Source organism: Garra rufa, chromosome 19 (assembly GCF_049309525.1).
Source record: "Garra rufa chromosome 19, GarRuf1.0, whole genome shotgun sequence".
NCBI classification, from domain to species: domain Eukaryota; kingdom Metazoa; phylum Chordata; class Actinopteri; order Cypriniformes; family Cyprinidae; genus Garra; species Garra rufa.
Genome location: NC_133379.1, coordinates 32,779,154 through 32,797,949, shown reverse-complemented (window position 1 = coordinate 32,797,949; position 18,796 = coordinate 32,779,154). Strand labels below are relative to the sequence as shown.

General features: G+C 34.8%; 2 protein-coding genes across 2 annotated transcripts; both read left to right on the top strand.

Moving 5' to 3' along the window:
- The first annotated feature begins 211 nt into the window (after positions 1–211).
- On the top strand, positions 212–6,808 carry LOC141292611 (uncharacterized). Its single transcript, XM_073824645.1, has 7 exons — positions 212–427; positions 1,822–1,928; positions 2,005–2,094; positions 2,165–2,297; positions 2,385–2,648; positions 2,854–2,944; positions 4,128–6,808. Exons 1-7 carry the CDS (start codon positions 298–300, stop codon positions 5,080–5,082), a joined length of 1,770 nt encoding a protein of 589 aa, XP_073680746.1. The 5' UTR covers positions 212–297; the 3' UTR covers positions 5,083–6,808.
- Positions 6,809–12,978: 6,170 nt separating this feature from the next.
- Positions 12,979–17,483, top strand: LOC141293139 (uncharacterized). Its single transcript, XM_073825190.1, has 7 exons — positions 12,979–13,077; positions 14,206–14,556; positions 15,441–15,527; positions 15,610–15,696; positions 16,348–16,381; positions 16,746–16,795; positions 17,192–17,483. The coding sequence occupies exons 1-6, from the start codon at positions 13,032–13,034 to the stop codon at positions 16,762–16,764; spliced, it is 624 nt and encodes a 207-aa protein (XP_073681291.1). The 5' UTR covers positions 12,979–13,031; the 3' UTR covers positions 16,765–16,795; positions 17,192–17,483.
- Positions 17,484–18,796: the final 1,313 nt, after the last annotated feature.

Genomic DNA, 18,796 nt, shown 5'->3' with positions numbered 1-18,796 from the left:
CATTGCATTTATAAATACAGACTTTGTGATTTAATGGTAAAGCACATGACATAACCGCTTCATACAATAACAAAGATATTTATTAATTATTTTTAGATTCTTAATTTACTAGGACAGTAACATGAAAACACCAGATGGTGGCAGTAAGCATCTCTTTAATTCAGTGACTGGCAAGTAAAGAAACGTGATTCTACTGCGCATATCACCTCCCTTCATATCGTAGCCATTGCCATGTAGAGCTCTTTGGCATTTTAGCGTAATCTGTTACAGTTTTGATTAATTTCCAGGTTTAAAAAAATGTCCGAGCTCGAAGGTCGTGTATCGTGTTCTCCGCAGTGTGCGGAAACCGACAAAATCAAAAATACAGACGATATCAATCCAGAAACAGTACAAAACACTAACACCAATATTTCTCAGGTTGAAGAAGGTGAGTCTTATCAGTTGAAACCCTTCAAAAACTTCAGAAATGCAGTCATGTGGAGATAATTTGCATCGAATGCTTGTGTTTGAGTTGTTTGAGATGGATTCATGGGTGGTAATAAAACTTAGTGAGCCAACTAACAAGCTAGGCTAGGCTAAATATTAGTACCCATCGTTCACCTTAAACAACCACCACAAAAAATCCCTTTTTTTTAAATCTGGTGTGTTTTTAGGTCAATTATCATAGTGGATCGATTGAAAATACATGATGAGACATAAAACGTGGATTTAATGAATCATGCCATCGTGTAAAGCGATTTATTCGTCGACTAAGCAACAATCTAGTTAACCAGGCAACATTAGCGAATGCGTTTTAGCCTCATAATAATCTTACATCGCCATTGTTATGAAAAGTAACACCTCGTTTGTGATATTTCAAATCGTTTTAGTGCGTTTTAAGGTGTTTATTTTTTATTTCTAACTAGTTCATGTGATTTCATTTAAAAATGATAATAAAAACTAGTACATTCGTATCATATTATATGAGATGTATATGTTCTTTTAGACCGCAGTACAAAAAAGATTAATAAACGTTAATTAATTGACGCTTTTATACAATTTTAGTGTCCACAAACTTATTGGTGACTAAATAGTTTGAGCTGAAGAAACAGTTTTACTGAATTTGTACTTTTTATGCAAATAATAGTTGTGCAAGTCAAGTAAGTTTTACAATAACTTGAGTATCACTCTTTCTTTTAGAACTATGTATATTGCAGCATTGCATTCATTAAAATAATGGCAAAAGAATTTACAGCATGCACAAACATAGATATGCACAATTTATTGGGCTAATTGGTGATTTTTTTTTTTTGTTTAAATCAGTTGTAATCATTTTGATTTTACATTTTAATGTACTGCTGCTCAGATTCAAACGATTGCTCTTTAATTGTATTTGTGTGTTTTTATAACAGCATTTTTAAATATTTTCAGGCATAGCATGTAAATATTTGCAAGTTTTTTTTACTAGTTATAGTAGTCTTGAACCACAACAACCTGATATTTTATTACTAGTATGCTTTTGTATGCACAAGTTGGGCCTCATTCATGGAAATATAAGCAGAAAAAATGTCTTTGATCACCTGTAAAACCATTTTTATGTAAACTGTCACATTTAGTTCAGTCCAATGATTTATGCAAGTATGAAAATGCAGATACAGTACAGTGGTGTCTTTTTATGTTGACTAGTGTTACCAAAAGCCTCACATTGTATCTACAATCTATTTCTAGTCATAAATGGCATGCTCTATGAAACTCTTATTTGTACAAACATGATCCCTTACACAAATTTATGATTTCAAATATGATTTTACAATTTCAATTTTATGGTCTGATTTTCTGCAGGGTCTCAGAGTGACAGCGATCTTCTCAAAGGCCTCTTGACAGATAACTTCTGTCACATCTGTGAAGCAACCCTGCTTTATGAGTCCCAGAGAGTTTCTCATTATGAGGTTTGTGAAATCAAGGGTTTTTTCACGCAACCTTAAAAAAGCAGTCATATTTCTAACACTCGTTTCTCTTTACCAGGGGAAAAAGCATGCACAAAAAGTCAGGATTTACCTGCAGAACAAGAAAGCTAAAATAAATAATCCGAGCCAAGATTGTGGAGGCCTTTTGGTATGTAACAGATCATACAGAATATTGCTTATATGTTTGATAGTATTTAATACATCATATTTTGTTACAGAGAGGTCTGTCTGCAGAGAAGTTCTGCGAGCTGTGCAACATGGTATTCAGCTCTCCAACTGTGGCCAAGTCGCATTATGAGGGCAAAGTTCATGCTAAGAACATGAGAAAAACAAATCCCCTGCCACCTGTAGGTGAGTAAAATCAAACTAGGGACTGTGACTTTTCATCACTGTGAGCCAAACCTGTCATAACCTTCTTTTGTTATATTCAACTTTCAGCACCCGTCCTAGAAATACACACAGCTCCTGTTGTCCTCCCATCAGAGCCTGCTGTGCAGAATCCGATCAGTCAGGAGCAGAAGGACACTGCTGGCTTGGGCGATCAAGAGGTTGATCTTAGTGACCCCAACAAGTACTGTACACTATGCAGCGCTTCCTTTAACAACCCTCTGGTCGCCCAGCAGCACTACAGCGGACGGAAGCATCAGCGTAACCAGGCCCGACAAGACATGCTGGACCAGATGGGAGAACAGTCAGAACATGGTATATGTTAATATACATCTACATTTGCCAACTTAAATCATATTAAAAAAACTCAATAATATTCATAAGAATATTAATTATTTTTAATTTAATTTATTAATCATGTAATGAAAGTGTATAAAATATAAAAATACTTTTAGAATGTCACTGATTCATGTTATACCCTCTCTGTTCTACTATTTTGTTTTTCTCTCATGCACTAAAGTAAGCTCCCTGACTTGCCCGATTTGCTGTTTGACGCTCAGTTCGATAGAGATGTACCAGGCACACATGCAGGGAAACAAACACTTTGTCAAGTGAGTGACGTCACTCTTATTGGTTATTTTGTCTGATGCCTTTTTTGTTGCAGCCACTAGGATTTGGATATTTGTTTTATGAGATTGAACTTTATTTTACATTAGCATCAGGTTGATACAAAAGCCAAGCTACTTAGTCAGCAAATATTTGACATTTTTTGATGATCAATATTGGCCAATAACCAATGTTGGCTGCTTTTAAATATTTCATAGTCAGTATGAAATTAGAATGAATCTTTTTTTTTTAAATACCTGTTTATAGACAAAATCTCACCATAGGTTTTTCTTTTTCATTTTTTTTCTATTTAATATAAAATATTCTGTCTATGCAAATTTTTGACCCTGGATCTCAGAACCAGTCATAAGGATTTTTTAAATTTGAGATTTATACATCATTTAAAAGCCGAATAAATAAGCTTTCCATTGATGCATGGTTTGTTAGGATAGGACAATCTTTGGATAGAACTATTTAAAAATATGGAATCTGAGGGTGCAAAATATCTAAATATTGAGAAAAGCGACTTTAAAATTGTCTAAATTAAGTTCTTAGCCATGCATATTACTAATCAAAAATACGTTTTGATATATTTGCGGTAGATGATGTACTAAATACCTTCACGGAACGTGATCTTTATTTAATATTTTAATGATTTTTGGCATAATTAAAAGAAAAATCAATAATTTTGACCCATACAATGTATTTTTGGCTATTGCTACAAATATACCCATGCTACGTAAGACTGGTTTTGTGGTCCAGTGAAATATGAGTTAATTTTCTTTAAAATAAATGTTCATACAAATTGTAGTTATTTTTGCAGTTTACATTTTGTGTACGGTGTACAAAAATATTGGAGTACATTTGATTTTTTCTTCAAAAAAGTTTTTACTTCAAAATTTCACTTTCATTTTTAGTTCATTTGACAGATACTGTGCCACACTATAATGGCCCAAAAGACAACTTTAAAGACCTTTTATGTTAGAATAAGAAGGTTAAATGTATTTTAAAAATCTACACTTTTTGCCTGGAAGACCTATAGTTTCATATCGTCATATAATATTGCGATACCACAATATTAATAATACATTACATTCCTAATGTTCTTAATCTGTAATCTTAATCTGCTTGTTACTGTATCAACCATCTGAATCTGAGAAATGTACTCTCATTAATCTTTGCACTTAGAGAGAAGAAAGTTATGGACCTGTGCAAATCTCAGAAGAAAGTGTACGACTCCTTCCAGGATGAGCTTGCTGATTACATCCAGGTGCAGAAGGCCCGGGGACTGGAGCCCAAAGCAGGGCCAGCCACCGTGGGACAAGCAAGCAAGGGTCTGGATGAGAGTGCAAATGAAGGTCCACAGATAACAGAAGACATACCTCATCCTGCCCAGCTGGTACCACGGTTGCCACCTCCTGGTTTCCCTCAACCTCACTGGCAACCTCAATTCCAGCCTCAGGTCAATCAGTTTGGCTTTGGGATGCAAGGCCCTGTCCCACACTGTCGGCTGGGATATATACCCCATGCCCGTCCTCCTTTCACACCTGGTCACCTGTATAAAAGAGGGCGGAGCCCTGAATCATTGAGCTCCTCCTCTTTCTCAGACTCCTCCTCCTACACTAGCAGCAGTACTGACAGCAGCAGCAGCTACGACAGCAGAGAGAGGAGGAGACGGAAGAGGAAGGTGAAAAAGCGAGGGAAGAGCAGAAGAGACCAGGATGAAGGGTCTGATATAGAACGAGGTGAACGGAAAAAGAGCCGGAAAGGAGACAGGAGAGGAAGTGTAGAAGGAGAAGAGGATAGAAAGAAATGGAAGGAGAGAAGAAAAAGAGAAAGAAGCTCTGGTGAAGACGAGGAAGCCAGAAGTAAAAGAAGAGCAAGCAAGAAAAGTAAGAGGCACGGGGATGGACAGCATGCAAAAAGACAAAAAGAAGAAGAACTCTTGGAGAAACAAGAGGTTGAGGTGCGCAAGGAACCACAGGGAAAGATGGAGGAACACGTAGAGGTCAGAACAGAAATGAAAGATGGCAAACACAAACACAAAAAAGAGAAGAAAAAAGGCAAAGAGAAGATGAATCAAGAAGACAACCGGACAGAAGAGGAACGGCTCTGGGATGAGACGATTCTTGGTGTTTTTTAGATTATTCTTTGAATGATTGTGTGACAGTATTGTACTAATAAACTGCACGGGACCTCAGAAAAGCATTTTGCTGAAATCATCTGGATCCTTCTCACTATTTATGCTCTCTGAATAACTCTATAGGCCTTTCTTTCATACAGAAACTCATATGCTCTAATTTTTTTTCCTTTTTAAGGAATCAAAAGTGAACATTTTAGCATCATTTATTCACCCTCATTTCATTTCAAACCCATATGACTTCAGTGGAACACAAAAGTAGATGTTTTTAATAATGTCCATGCAACTTTTTTCCAGTTCAGTAAATGTGAATGGAAGCTGTCAATCTCTAAAAATGACATGTGGACTATGTTTTCTAAATTTGGTGAGGTACAGACCAAAATTGATCAAAAATGTTGGCTGAAAGTATTGCTGCCTACATTTCCACATGTTCAGTCTCGCCATGTCTGAGCAGAAAGGTGATGTGCAAGACACTACAGTGTTTGTCAAACACACAGCTATCAAACGGCTTCCAAATACTCTATATTGCACGAGTTGTATGAACAAGCTGTTACTTTAAAAGAAGTTCACTTCCAGAATGAAAGTTTCCTGATAATTTACTCAACCCCATGTCATTCGAGATGTTCATGTCTTTCTTCAGTCGCAAATAAATTAAGGTTTTTGAGGAAAACATTTGAGGATTTTTCTCCACATAATGGACTTTAATGTTGGCGAATGGTGAAAGGTCAGAAGTGCCATTTTAATGCTGCTTTAAAGGGCTCTGCATGATTGGTCATTTAAAAAATAATAATAATTTGTGTATTTTTTAACCACAAATGCACAAATTCTAGCACTAGCTTTGCGATGTGCGTCTTCACGCGTTACGTACATGCATTCGAAAAAATTGCCACGCCGTTAGTTCTTCATCTGTACTTTAAAAAATTGGCCGACATTGCTTTACCTTTTTTTGTAAAGAGCATTTTACTTCTTTGCACATTTGCTTTGTAAACACTGGGTTGGTACTTTTACCTACGTCACACGTATATGATTACATAATGTTTGAGGTCGAGCTTGTGCAAGATGAGCATTTGTGGTTAAAAAGTTTATGAATTTGTGTTTTTCTTAGAAAATGACCATTCGTTTCGCAATTTTGTAGAGCAATTTAAAGCTGCATTGCAACAGCAATTTGAACTTTCAACCCATCGATTCCCATTGAAGTCCACTATATAGAGAAAAATCCTGGAATGTTTTACTCAAAAACCTTAATTTCTTTTTGACTGGAGAAAGAAAGAAGAGGAGGCATGAATATCTTGGATGACATGGTGGTGAGTAAATTATCAGGAAATTTTCATTCTGGAAGTTTCATTCTTTTATTCTCAAGTTCTTTAAGGTTCTTTTGTTGTTTTTTTTAGAGCTCAGCAAAATTCACTTTCACTGTGTGGAAAAGAGCAGCATGAACATTATGCTAAATCTCTCCTTTTGTCTTCCACAAAAGAAAGTGAGTCATACAGGTTTGAAATGACATGAGGGTGAGTAAACAATGTGAAAATGCTCATTTTTTGAAATGCTCAGGACTACAGACTTTAGGACGTCTTTAGACCTGCACTTTTCTCTTGGAGAAATCACTAACTTTTTATACCTTGTGGTGTGATGCAAAAACACTATATGAGCCTCCACCATGTCCATGTGGATGTATCCTTCAACTTGCTTCATGCTTTAATGAAATAAACCCCTCCCACTGTTTATGTCAGCATAGATTTAGTATTTATTGTTGAACTTTTCTTAAAAAAAACTTTTTATTCTTTCTAAACTAGAAAACTTTCTAGTTTTATTCTCAAGGGGGCGCTGATTGCAAACATGTATGGTTCTTGCTCTATGTGGATCTGATAGAAACATCTTTCAGACTTAATCTGACTTTGTTCGAGAAAACTTGACAACAGGAATGAATTCCCGAGAATGAAATGAAGAGTCTGAATAGTGGTCAGATCAGCATATGGTAATCATTTCCCTAAATCTGAATTAGATCTTATAGGCTGCAGTCCTGGTTTATCTTGCAATTCTGTTTTAATGGCAGGCTCATTTGATGCAGCATACACAGGATTTTTTTAGTTTGCAGGTCTAACAGGTGCAGGAGTTGAATGAGGACACGGATGCTACTCTGTTGACCTCTTTCTTGCATAGAGCTGCATTTCCTTTTTTGATAGTTATCACAATCATGCAATCAAACGTTTATTTAATGACGGCTGCTAAGTTGATTTCCAACATCTCCCTTAAACAATCCCTAACTTTTGGAGCACTTTCTGACCGCTCAGGGAACACATTGATCATGGGAAGATAAATGTGGATGTTTTTCAGAAGGAAATTATTCTTGAAAATTCATTAGTTAGGTTTTCTTATTCACATTTACATTTAAAATTGGAGCCAGAAATGACAATTTTGTAATTTACTAACCCCCATTTGTTCCAAACTCATATGAGAATAGGGATGTTGGCTGGTTAGCTTCAAAATGACAAAAAGGCATCATTAAAGGATTTGTATTCCAAGTCTTTCGACTCATAAATAGACCAAAAATTCTACTTAAACTTAGAGGTTGGACATCAGTGAAATCGATCCACTGTATGACTCTTTCTGATTTTTGATTTCAAGCCAGTTCAAGCACAAATTATTTTTGACTATAATAATTTAATGATACATTCCTAGTGCCTTTTTTATTTTTAAAGACATGCCAGATCCCCCTTCCCTTTAAATATATAAAATAGAGTAGAGTAGACTAGTTTAAAATTTCTACTTTTGTGTCTGACAGAAAAGGTCAGTTATACACTACCAGTCAAAAAGTCATTTTTTCCCCAAATATTTTTGAATTAAATCTCTTATGCTTACCAAGGCTGCATTTGGTTGATCAAAATATAGTAAAACAGTAATATTGTGAAATATAGATTTTTCTTGTATGCCAAAAATCATTAGGATATTAAGTAAAGATCATGTTCAATGGAGATGTTTTATAAATTTCCTACCGTAAACATATTAAAACATAATTTTTGATTAGTAATATGCATTGCTAAGAACTTAATTTGGACAACTTTTTTAATATATGCACCCTCAGTTTCCAGAATTTCAATTAGCATCTTGACCAAATTGTCTCGGTCACATTTAAAAAATAATTATAATGTTATTTATTTCCGTGATGCAAAGCTGAAGCTTCAGCAGCTAGGGATTACTTCAGTTTTCAGTCATGATCCTTCAGAAATCATTCTAATATGTTAATTTGCTTCATTTTAAAAATCTAAGTAATATAGTGTACCTGTAACAACATGATGGTGAGTTAATGATGACAGAATTTTTTATTTTTGTGTCGACTAATCCTTTAATTTGCATGCAGGATGAATTCTAGTGTTTTTAAATTCTAACCATGTTTTCGTCTTCAAATGCACTTGTATTAAATTGTGGATCTAACACCTGTTGCTTCAAACACAGCTTTTGTACCTCAGAACTATATGAACTTGTTTTCCAAGTCTTTGTAACCGCAAAGTTGAAAGCCCTCCATAGACATAAGCTCGTCGACAGTCGCACTAAAGCGTTCTCTCGAGCCCCCTGAGATCTCCTGTTTTCAAAGAATCGTGTGGTTCGACTCCGTGTCTTTGTCGTACCCTCGACCTCCAAGGCGTGTGCGTCTCCCACATCCTCCCCTCTTCACGACCCCTCCATGGGCCCGTAAGCCCCTCCAGCCCTCCTCGAGAGACGAAGGCCAATGAACGAGATCTTAGACGCTTTAGCTTAAAACTCCCACACAAGCCCCTCTGAGCTTCAGGCTTTAGAGTCCCACTCACTCAAAAACTTCATTAGTGCAGTTTATCTCGAAAATTGGAGTGGAAAACTAGCACGTTGGTTTTGCGTTGAGAAATGTTGGGCTTCTGAATAAAAAAACAATTTGACTTCTTTGGTGCAGAACAGGTCTGCAGTTTTTATGGCTCTATGAAATCCATTTTATTCTTTTTTAAGTTTATTTTTCCCTGTTAACTTTTGTAGACTGTTTTAATGGTTAAATTTAATCAACTCAAAAAGCATGTCTGATTAATCAAAATCATAAGACTTAAGATAACAACAATTTATTAAAAGTTTATAAAAAATGTCAATTTTAAGGCCCAATGAAATACATTTATTTTATTATCAAATTCAGTTTTATTTTGACCAAATTCTGTTTTCCATTAATTTCTGTATTTCATTTGAATGGTTTCATTTATTAAATTTGAATAAATCAAAAGTGTCTCTAATTAATTAATTAAAAATTAATTAATTAATTTTATGTAAGGGGTGCTTTTGAAAAGTTTTTTCAATCAACAAATACATTTTATAGAAAAAAAAGCAAAGAACGCAGTATCAACAGAGCTTTTTGAAACTCTAAAATGAATCAATTAAACCATTGCATTGCAAAATCATACATTGTGTCGAAGCGATCCAATTAAATTGTGTATTGCAAATCATTTGATTCAGAATGTGACTTAAGAGCGTGTATCACGAATCATTTGATTCAGATCGGGACTTGAAAGTGTGTATCACAAACTATTTGATTTAGAATCGGACTTCAAATCATGTATCGTGAATCATTTGTTTCAGATTGAGACTTCAAAGTGCGTATCACAATTCATTTGATTCAGATTGGGACTTCAAAGAGCGGAACGTGAATCATTAAATTCAGATCAGGAATTCAAAGAGCGGAACGTCAATCATTCGATTCAGATCAGAACTTCAAAGTGCGGAACGTGAATCATTTGATTCAGATCGGAACTTCAAAGTGCATTTCGCAAATCATTTGATTTAGATTGGGACTACAAAGCGTGTATCGTGAATCATTTGATTTAGATCAGGATTTTAAAGCACTTATCACAAATAATTAGATTCAGATCGGGACTTCAATGCGCATAACATGAATCATTTGATTCAGAATGGGACTTGAAAGTGTGTATCACAAACGATTTGATTTAGAATCGGACTTCAAATCATGTATCATGAATCATTTGATTCAGATTGAGACTTCAAAGTGCGTATCACAATTCATTTGATTCAGATCGGGACTTCAACGAGCGGAACGTGAATCATTCGATTCAGATCAGGAATTCAAAGAGCGGAACGTGAATCATTCGATTCAGATCAGGACTTTAAAGAGCGTAACGTCAATCATTCGATTCAGATCAGAACTTCAAAGTGCGGAACGTGAATCATTTGATTCAGATCGGAACTTCAAAGTGCGGAACGTGAATCATTTGATTCAGATCAGGACTTTAAAGAGTGTAACGTCAATCATTCGATTCAGATCAGAACTTCAAAGTGCGGAACGTGAATCATTTGATTCAGATCGGAACTTCAAAGTGCGGAACGTGAATCATTTGATTCAGAACAGGACTTTAAAGAGTGTAACGTCAATCATTCGATTCAGATCAGAACTTCAAAGTGCGGAACGTGAATCATTTGATTCAGATCAGAACTTCAAAGTGCGGAACGTAAATCATTTGATTCAGATCAGAACTTCAAAGTGCGGAACGTGAATCATTTGATTCAGATCGGAACTTCAAAGTGCGGAAAGTGAATCATTTGATTCAGATCGGAACTTCAAAGTGCGGAACGTGAATCATTTGATTCAGATCGGAACTTCAAAGTGCGGAACGTAAATCATTTGATTCAGATTAGGACTTTAAAGAGTGTAACGTCAATCATTCGATTCAGATCAGAACTTCAAAGTGCGGAACGTGAATCATTTGATTCAGATCAGAACTTCAAAGTGCGGAACGTAAATCATTTGATTCAGATCGGAACTTCAAAGTGCGGAACGTGAATCATTTGATTCAGATTAGGACTTTAAAGAGTGTAACGTCAATCATTCGATTCAGATCAGAACTTCAAAGTGCGGAACGTGAATCATTTGATTCAGATCAGAACTTCAAAGTGCGGAACGTAAATCATTTGATTCAGATCGGAACTTCAAAGTGCGGAACGTGAATCATTTCATTCAGATCGGAACTTCAAAGTGCGGAAAGTGAATCATTTGATTCAGATCAGGACTTTAAAGAGTGTAACGTCAATCATTCGATTCAGATCAGAACTTCAAAGTGCGGAACGTGAATCATTTGATTCAGATCAGAACTTCAAAGTGCGGAACGTGAATCATTTGATTCAGATCGGGACTTCAAAGCGCATATTGCAAATCATTAGGGAAGTATATTTCATTACACTTAAGTATATTTAAACGAAACCATTCACACAGAGACACAAAGAACATGCTGGATTCATATTTAAATTGTATTTTTGCAGCTTAATATTTACAGATACTAGTCTATATCGCGATTAGATTTAAGTGTACTACTTTTGGTATACTTATACTTTTGGTATACAGTATACTTACAGTATACTGGACTGGATTCCGAGATTCCATCCACGTTTTCGAGTTATTCAGGGTTGCTGTCATGATGCTAGGAAGTAAATTTCAGTGCATGTTAATGAACAAACCTTACTTACTTAATTATTATGAACAAGATGTTTATGTCCAACCAAGAGGCCTTGGAATAAACTTATTGTGATCTGCTCTGTCGATATGTGATTGCAGTGTAAACGGTTTTACACTGTGAAAAAAAAAAAAAATCTATTCATGTGAAGTCTGAGTGCTTTGTTCTTTCTTTAGTGTAAAGTAAATATTAATTCAGCCAAAATTAAATATGATAGATACAACTGTATACCTACAATGTACTGATTTTTTAAAATATTTGTAAATAATTTTTTTTATTATAATTTTATGTAGATTTTATGGTCTTTATTTTAATTGAATATTTTTTTATTAATACTTTTATCCTTTTTCAGTTTTCTTAATCAGTAATTAAGTTCAAAGTGGTTGTAACTTATTTCAGCTGTGCTTTGATGTAAATATTCAAAGCAGCATTTAAACTTAAAACATTGGGCATTCATGCATTTATACAGAATATATCTGTGAGAGCCATATGGCACACATTTTGGGGGCATAATGTGACGTGATAAAAATCAACACTTTAAGATGAAACATATTTTGTTTTTCCACAGCGCAATGTTGCTGATTATATGCCACCACCAGTACTTTGTCAGTATTAATGAATTGGTTAATTCAATAATTTTATAGGTATTTTCTTTACAGAGATGAATGTGTGATTTTTCATGTGTCTTATTTTTAAAGGCTTATTTTTTTAGTCGTATTTGATATTTGTCACAAGTGTTTTTATATTATGTGTTTGTGTTTAATTTGATGCAGTGCCAGCTGTCATGCTCTGCGGACAGATGCAGGTGTTTCTTAGGTCAAACACCTGCATTTGGGTTAAAGTCAGGAAAGACGTTTAGGGTTTAGTAAACCTGTGCGCTTGGTTTCAGATTAAAGAGAAGAACAAATTACTTTAACAATCAGTAACTATAAAAATAATATAATGACCAGTGTTAAGTTCTAGCTGTTGATTTTGATTCTCAGATGGTTTAGATCTCAGTTGTGAGTTCATATTTTAACTACGTCATTTTACGATTTTAACTCCGTCTGACTTCCCTTGCAATGGGTTGGTTATAACATATCTTGAGGTCTTTAAAATGTCTATTATATCAACTCATTCTCTGAATATGACTTTAAAATGTCATAGAAAAGCTAAGAAAACAGTCCATTGCAAAATCAGCCTAAATGTTGTCGATTTGCATGCTCAAAGATGACTTTGTACTTCTGAGGGTTTTTTTTTAATAATGTGCAATGCTCAGTAGCTGCTATTTACTTGGTAACGAAACTTGAAATGCATGTTTTCCGAAAAGTCTCCTGAATTTTCCTTGATGTTTCTTGCGTGTTTCATCTCTGATAGGCTGTCAGTAATTGGTTCATTGGGCCCACACACTGCAGGCCCTCCTTTCTGCGTGACACATGAAGAACAGAAAGGAAAACACAGACACACAGTTGACAGCTCACACACAGACGCCCAAGGATGACCCTCTCTTGCATCTGCTTTTGTTTGTTCGTATGGGTGCCAGGTAAGAACTTTTCATTTAAATGCATATTATTTAAGAGATGTTAAACTTTTAATGCGATCAGACTTGAAACATAAGTACTACAGTAATAAGAGCTCAGCTTGAGGAAGTCTGATTAAGTCAAAGTAAATTGACGACTGTTGTTATATCATTTGTTTAAAAACTGTCATAAATGTGAGAAGATGACATTTTTCAAGAGTTTTTTTAAATAATGTTTTGTGATAGTATCGATGCTGTGCTAAAGGCCTAGAAATGCGTGCATCCTTAGGCAATTACAAGATTTTTTGCGCTTTAAAATATTTGAAGCAACTGTTTGTGTATTTTGCAAACACAATACTTACACATTTGGTATTAAATAAAAGTTTCTGAAAAGAAACAGTATATTTATCAAAAGTGTGTTATAATGTATTTCAAGCCACGTAAGTTCATGTAGCATAACATTCATTTGCGTAATATGTTCTGATGTAAAAAAATATTCACATGTATTAATATATATACATATATTCTTAAAATGCTGACTGTTTATATTTTTTATTTAAACATTTTCGCTCTGGTTTGTTTGTTTCGTCTGGATTGTTGCTGGTTTTCCAGAAAGATCTACTCTGTCGAAGTCAGTGTTAAACACAACTCTGATTCGCTAAAGACTGACTGTTTCAGATTCTAAACCAAACTGAATATTGTATTTTGTGTGAATGGATTTTTTTCCGTTCTCTGACATATGAGCTATAATGTTTGTCTTCTCGTATGAATCTATGCCCACATAAGCAAAGTGTGAAGACAGAAAGGTGCTTTTTCCTGTAGGCAATGATAAGAGAGGAAAACTATTTTGCAAGAGGATATTGCCTTTAAGTGTTTTGTCTATACAGGTTTCCATTCTCACATAGCAAAGAAATTACTGACTTGTGTGTATTTAGTTCTGTATGGTCTATTGTGAAAGGGACTCTCAGCCTTTTCTGTTCTGTTTTTTTTTTTTTTCAGTTCCTAAATCTATTTTAAACCTGTCTTCTTTTAACTGTTGTAAAATATCTGATTTAATATTGTTTAGAGCCTATCGATGCCCTTTAAATATCATTCAGATGATATTGAAAATCTCAATCAAATCTCACAACTTTCTCTTTGTTTCTCCTAAAGCGGCTGCGATCCCCACCTTCCAGGCTACATCGTCTGTTCTTTTCGCCAAAATCAATGGCTCGGAAAGTCTGACCTGCGAATGTCCAGACCACTCCTGCCAGGAGGTTTTTTGGTACCGATACCTTGAGAGGACAAAGACACTTCAGTTCCTCTTGTATGTCAACAGCGCTGGCAGAGAGCAACATGGAGAAAACCTGGACGCCACTCGCTTTAAGGGCTCCACGTCCTCTGGACAGAGGGTGGTCTACACCCTGCGTATAACAGGACTACAGAAGGATGAAATCGGCCTCTATTCCTGCATGTTTAAAACTAAAAATGATATGCCTGTCGGATATTACATAATGCCTGGAGGTATAGCAGCGCTCGCTTTCTATGTCTCGGTCCCCTAGCCTGTTTTTTTTTTTTCAATTTCCTTCTTTAAAGGTGTTAATGGTGGCTAGTGAATGAAAAGACTAAAGCAATGAAACTGAGACACCGAATACTGGTTTACAGAGTCAAATGTGATGCAGGACCACAAAACCAGTCATAAGGGTCAATTTTTTTAAATTGAGATTTATACATCATATGAAAGCTGATTAAATAAGCTTCCCATTGATGTATGCTTTGGCTTGGCCGAGATGCAACTATTTGAAAATCTGGAATCTGAGGGTGCAAAAAATCAAAAAATTGAGAAAATCGCCCTTTAAAGTTGTCTAAATGAAGTTCTTAATGCATATGACTACTCAAAAATTGTTATATTTTCAGTAGGAAATTTACTAAATATTTGAATGGAACATGATCTTTACTTAATTTCCTAATAATTTTACGCATAAAAGAAAAATTGATAATTTTGACCCGTGCAATGTATTTTTGGCTATTGCTGCAAATATTCCGATTGCTGCTTAAGACTGGTTTTGTGGTCCAGAGTCACATACTAAAATCACACTAGCACTGAGGTTCCTATCTCTATGTCCTAAAGTAAGATGATCTTTACCTGGTGTGAAGTTGGAGATGTTTCCAAATATTCATGTTTTCCTCTTTCATGGTGCTCTAGAACATCTCAAGATCTTATAATAATTGACTAAACAGAGAAAGAGAGAATCAGAAGTGAATTCATTGGAGATGCCGATGATATTTGGTCTCAGAATCCTTATGTTTTGTTAGTTAAAGCAATGTTTATCTGTCTAGGATCTTCTAGTCTGGAAAGTTCATGTTAATTGACTTGGTTTTTATATGTTTTTGTCTTTTTTCTCTAGTGAATCCTCCAACAGTTCAACCGCCAACGGTCAAGACGGTGAAACCCAAAAAGACCTGTTATTGCAAACCCTCCAGCCCTCTTAAAGGTGCGGAACTGAGACGTGCTATTTGATGTTGCTGTTGATGTTTACTGTTTTGTTTCAGTGGTTTGTTTGTGTTGTGTTGCAGGCTGTGAACAAACGGTGCTTTGGCCAGCGATAGGTGCTCTTCTGCTTTTGGCCATTACACTTGCGGGCACACTCTACTACTTCAGTCGTAAGTATATATACACACACACACACACACACACACACACATAGATAGAGCTTGCACATTTTGTAACACAGTGGTCAATAAAAGAGCTTTAAAACTTCAGTTTTGCCATGTGACATGTTTACTCTCACAAATTGTTTTAGATGTTCAGATACCCTGTAAAAAAACAATTGTGAGTTACTGAAATACTTAGAGTATAGTTCATTGTAAACAGTTTACCATATAATAAGTGTAGCAGAATTAACTTAAATGTGACCCTGGACCACAAAGTCATGAGGGTACATTTTTTGAAACATCATCTGAAAGCTAAATAAACAAGCTTTCCATTAATGTGTGGTTAGTTAGGATATGGCTGAAATACTATTTGAATATCTGGAATCTCAGGGTGTTCAAATGAAGTTCTTAGCAATGCATATTACTAATAAAAAATTAAGTTTTAATATATTTACGGTAGGAAATGTACAAATATCTTCATGGAACATGATCTTATTATCCTAATGATTTTTGGCATAAAAGAAAAATCAATAATCCTGACCCGTACGATGTATTGTTGGCTATTGCTACAAATATACCCGTGCTACTTAAGACTGGTTTTGTGGTCCAGGGTCGATTTATTTTATAATAAATTCATTTTTTTTTACATTGGGACAACAGGTCTACCTAAGAAGTGCAGACATCGATTTGCCAAGTAAGTTGAAAAACCAGCAGCTACATGCTGAAATTTATGTTTTTTTATAAATTAAATAATTAAATGAATATTATTTCTATGTCTAAAATGTCTCTTCGATGATCTGTATGCTTTTCAAACATTAAAGTTAGCAACTAAACAGAAAGTTTATTGCTGAGTTAACGTTCACTTGTGACACTGGGATCTCGCATCAAAACCCTTTACATATGTGTCTGCATTGGCTCTGTGTTCGCAGTTAGACTTCTAAGACTCAGTGAAACTTTGATAAACACTTAAATCATTTGATAGCCTATTTCTGCCAGTATCATGAGATTTAAGAGATTTTGTAACTTCTTAAATAGTTACTGTGTCATTTTCTTCATAGGACGAATGCGTTGCGATGAGGTGGAAGAACAGACTCTTCATCAAACAAATGTAAGTATCTACATTTGGATAAAAATAAAATTTTTCAGACACCTTCAACATTTTCTCTACAGTTTAGAATATGGTAATAAAATATGACTAGAACTCAAGATAAGTTAAACTATCAGACCAAATTCCTCTTCATAATGTCAGATAACCTTGATAGAAATGTACGTAAAAAAACATGGTCAGGTCAAAGTGTCAAAGTTTTTGGTCCCAAATTTGTATTAGTTTTACTGGTAGTCGACTGTTTTAAGAATTTATGGGTATAATATGTCACAGTTCACTTTATTTTGCTATCCCCACTTACATAAATGAACTATAGTGTCCTGTACCGATAAAGTAAAATCTTAAACATTATATCTGGTTTGAATTTATAATAGTTTCTATTTTTTTGTTCATTTGCAGGTGCTGGTCCTTTTCTCTCCAGAGTGTGGACATGTGGATATCTCTGAAATTTTGTCATGGCTTCACAAATATCAAATACATTGGGTTTGAGAATGTAAAAAAATGTGTAAATAAAAAAGAATAGCTAAAATTCCGAGGTTTACAGTGTTACATCAGACATTATTCAAGCAACTGTCCATTGTCTGACTTGACTGAATTAAACTAGAGCTGTACAGTTTTGTAATTACGTTCTTTTATCTCATAAGCTGTCATTTTATGCTTTTATGTTATGCTCATTAAATAGTTATTTTAATCAAGTTTAAATTGTTTTATTGAGCGTTTCTGTGGGTTATTTCTCTGATGACACTTGTTTGTTTTGTAGGGGTTTTATGGTGTCCCCCGACTTACATATCTGAGGGTGTGTTATGTGTTTGGGCGTTATCAAGTTCTCTCTGAGGGGGTGTGTTCCCGTTATGAAACTATATTGACTGATATTGTCTCATTACAGCTTGAAACTTTAATTAGCTTGAAAAATTTCTTATGTATCAATAGACTACCTATAGTATATGTACATGTTAGTTAATGTGATGAACTACACCTGTGGTTACTCTGCAAGGACACCTGTGAGAAACTGAGAAGAAGTGACTTAATATAGCCACTAAAAATCACACAGTAGAAACTCCAGTAAAAAGTCTTTTTATGGTCTCAAATACAAGACAAACACAAGACAAATCTGGATAATTTTAACATTTCAAATTAAAAGATCTATAGGGAAAAACAAATACAGTCAAAAAATGAATAAAAGGTCTCTTAAATAAACAAAAAAAAAAAGATGTGGGTATGAGAGAAACTGTGCTGCCATTCAATTTGAATGTGCAGCTGTTCTTCCTGATACTTTGAGGCAAATGAATAAACCCCTTCCTGTGCAAAAAGACAGAGCATTATCTCTCGCGCATCGCTCGTTCAACTTTGAGCTCCTCAGCGCTACACTAAAACAAAACCACCACAGAGAAACCACAGACCTTGCCGCATGGAGAGCGTCACAGACACAGACTCTTAACATAAAACCTCCATTACACTTAGTTCAGTCTCTGTACTACAGCAACGTTTTATCAGATAATTAATTTTCCAAAAAAAAAAAAAAAAAAGAGAGTATAAACAAAGGTCATTATTTTTGAAAGAGAAAGAAACATTATTCTAAAACATACATTTTATTTTTTTATTAATTGTAGAAAATGACATGTATAAATGTTTAATGAATTCTTTTTTTTCCACCGAGCAAGCAGAGTAGCCTACATATTCATGCATCTAGCATTATTTATTTCAATACAAAACTGGAAAGTGCACACAATTTGAAAATATTTCAGTTACATTAGGCAAATGTTTTATAAAACATCACTACAATTGTTTTCAATTCTTTCATTCTTCCTAATTTAAAGCAAAGAAAGAATTTCACCATGCATAGCACATTACTCACAGCAAATATCAGGAAAGTCGGCTTGAAAAATCTGAAAATACATTTTATCTTAAAAAAGTAGATATTATCAAATGCAAAAATGAATACATAATATATCTTTTGCTTACAGCGTGCAAATATTCAGAAAAAAAGAACCAAAGTACTTTTTC

What these genes read in the sequence shown, in the direction of transcription:
- LOC141293139 (XM_073825190.1), top strand. Translation starts at nt 13,032, where the DNA reads ATGACCCTCTCTTGCATCTGCTTTTGTTTGTTCGTATGGGTGCCAG. An exon ending in TTTGTTCGTATGGGTGCCAG is followed by an intron (nt 13,078 to 14,205) that starts GTAAGAACTTTT and finishes TTTCTCCTAAAG; the next exon opens with CGGCTGCGATCCCCACCTTC. An exon ending in ATATTACATAATGCCTGGAG is followed by an intron (nt 14,557 to 15,440) that starts GTATAGCAGCGC and finishes TTTTTTCTCTAG; the next exon opens with TGAATCCTCCAACAGTTCAA.
- LOC141292611 (XM_073824645.1), top strand. Translation starts at nt 298, where the DNA reads ATGTCCGAGCTCGAAGGTCGTGTATCGTGTTCTCCGCAGTGTGCGGAA. An exon ending in GGGAGAACAGTCAGAACATG is followed by an intron (nt 2,649 to 2,853) that starts GTATATGTTAAT and finishes CATGCACTAAAG; the next exon opens with TAAGCTCCCTGACTTGCCCG. An exon ending in GGAAACAAACACTTTGTCAA is followed by an intron (nt 2,945 to 4,127) that starts GTGAGTGACGTC and finishes CTTTGCACTTAG; the next exon opens with AGAGAAGAAAGTTATGGACC.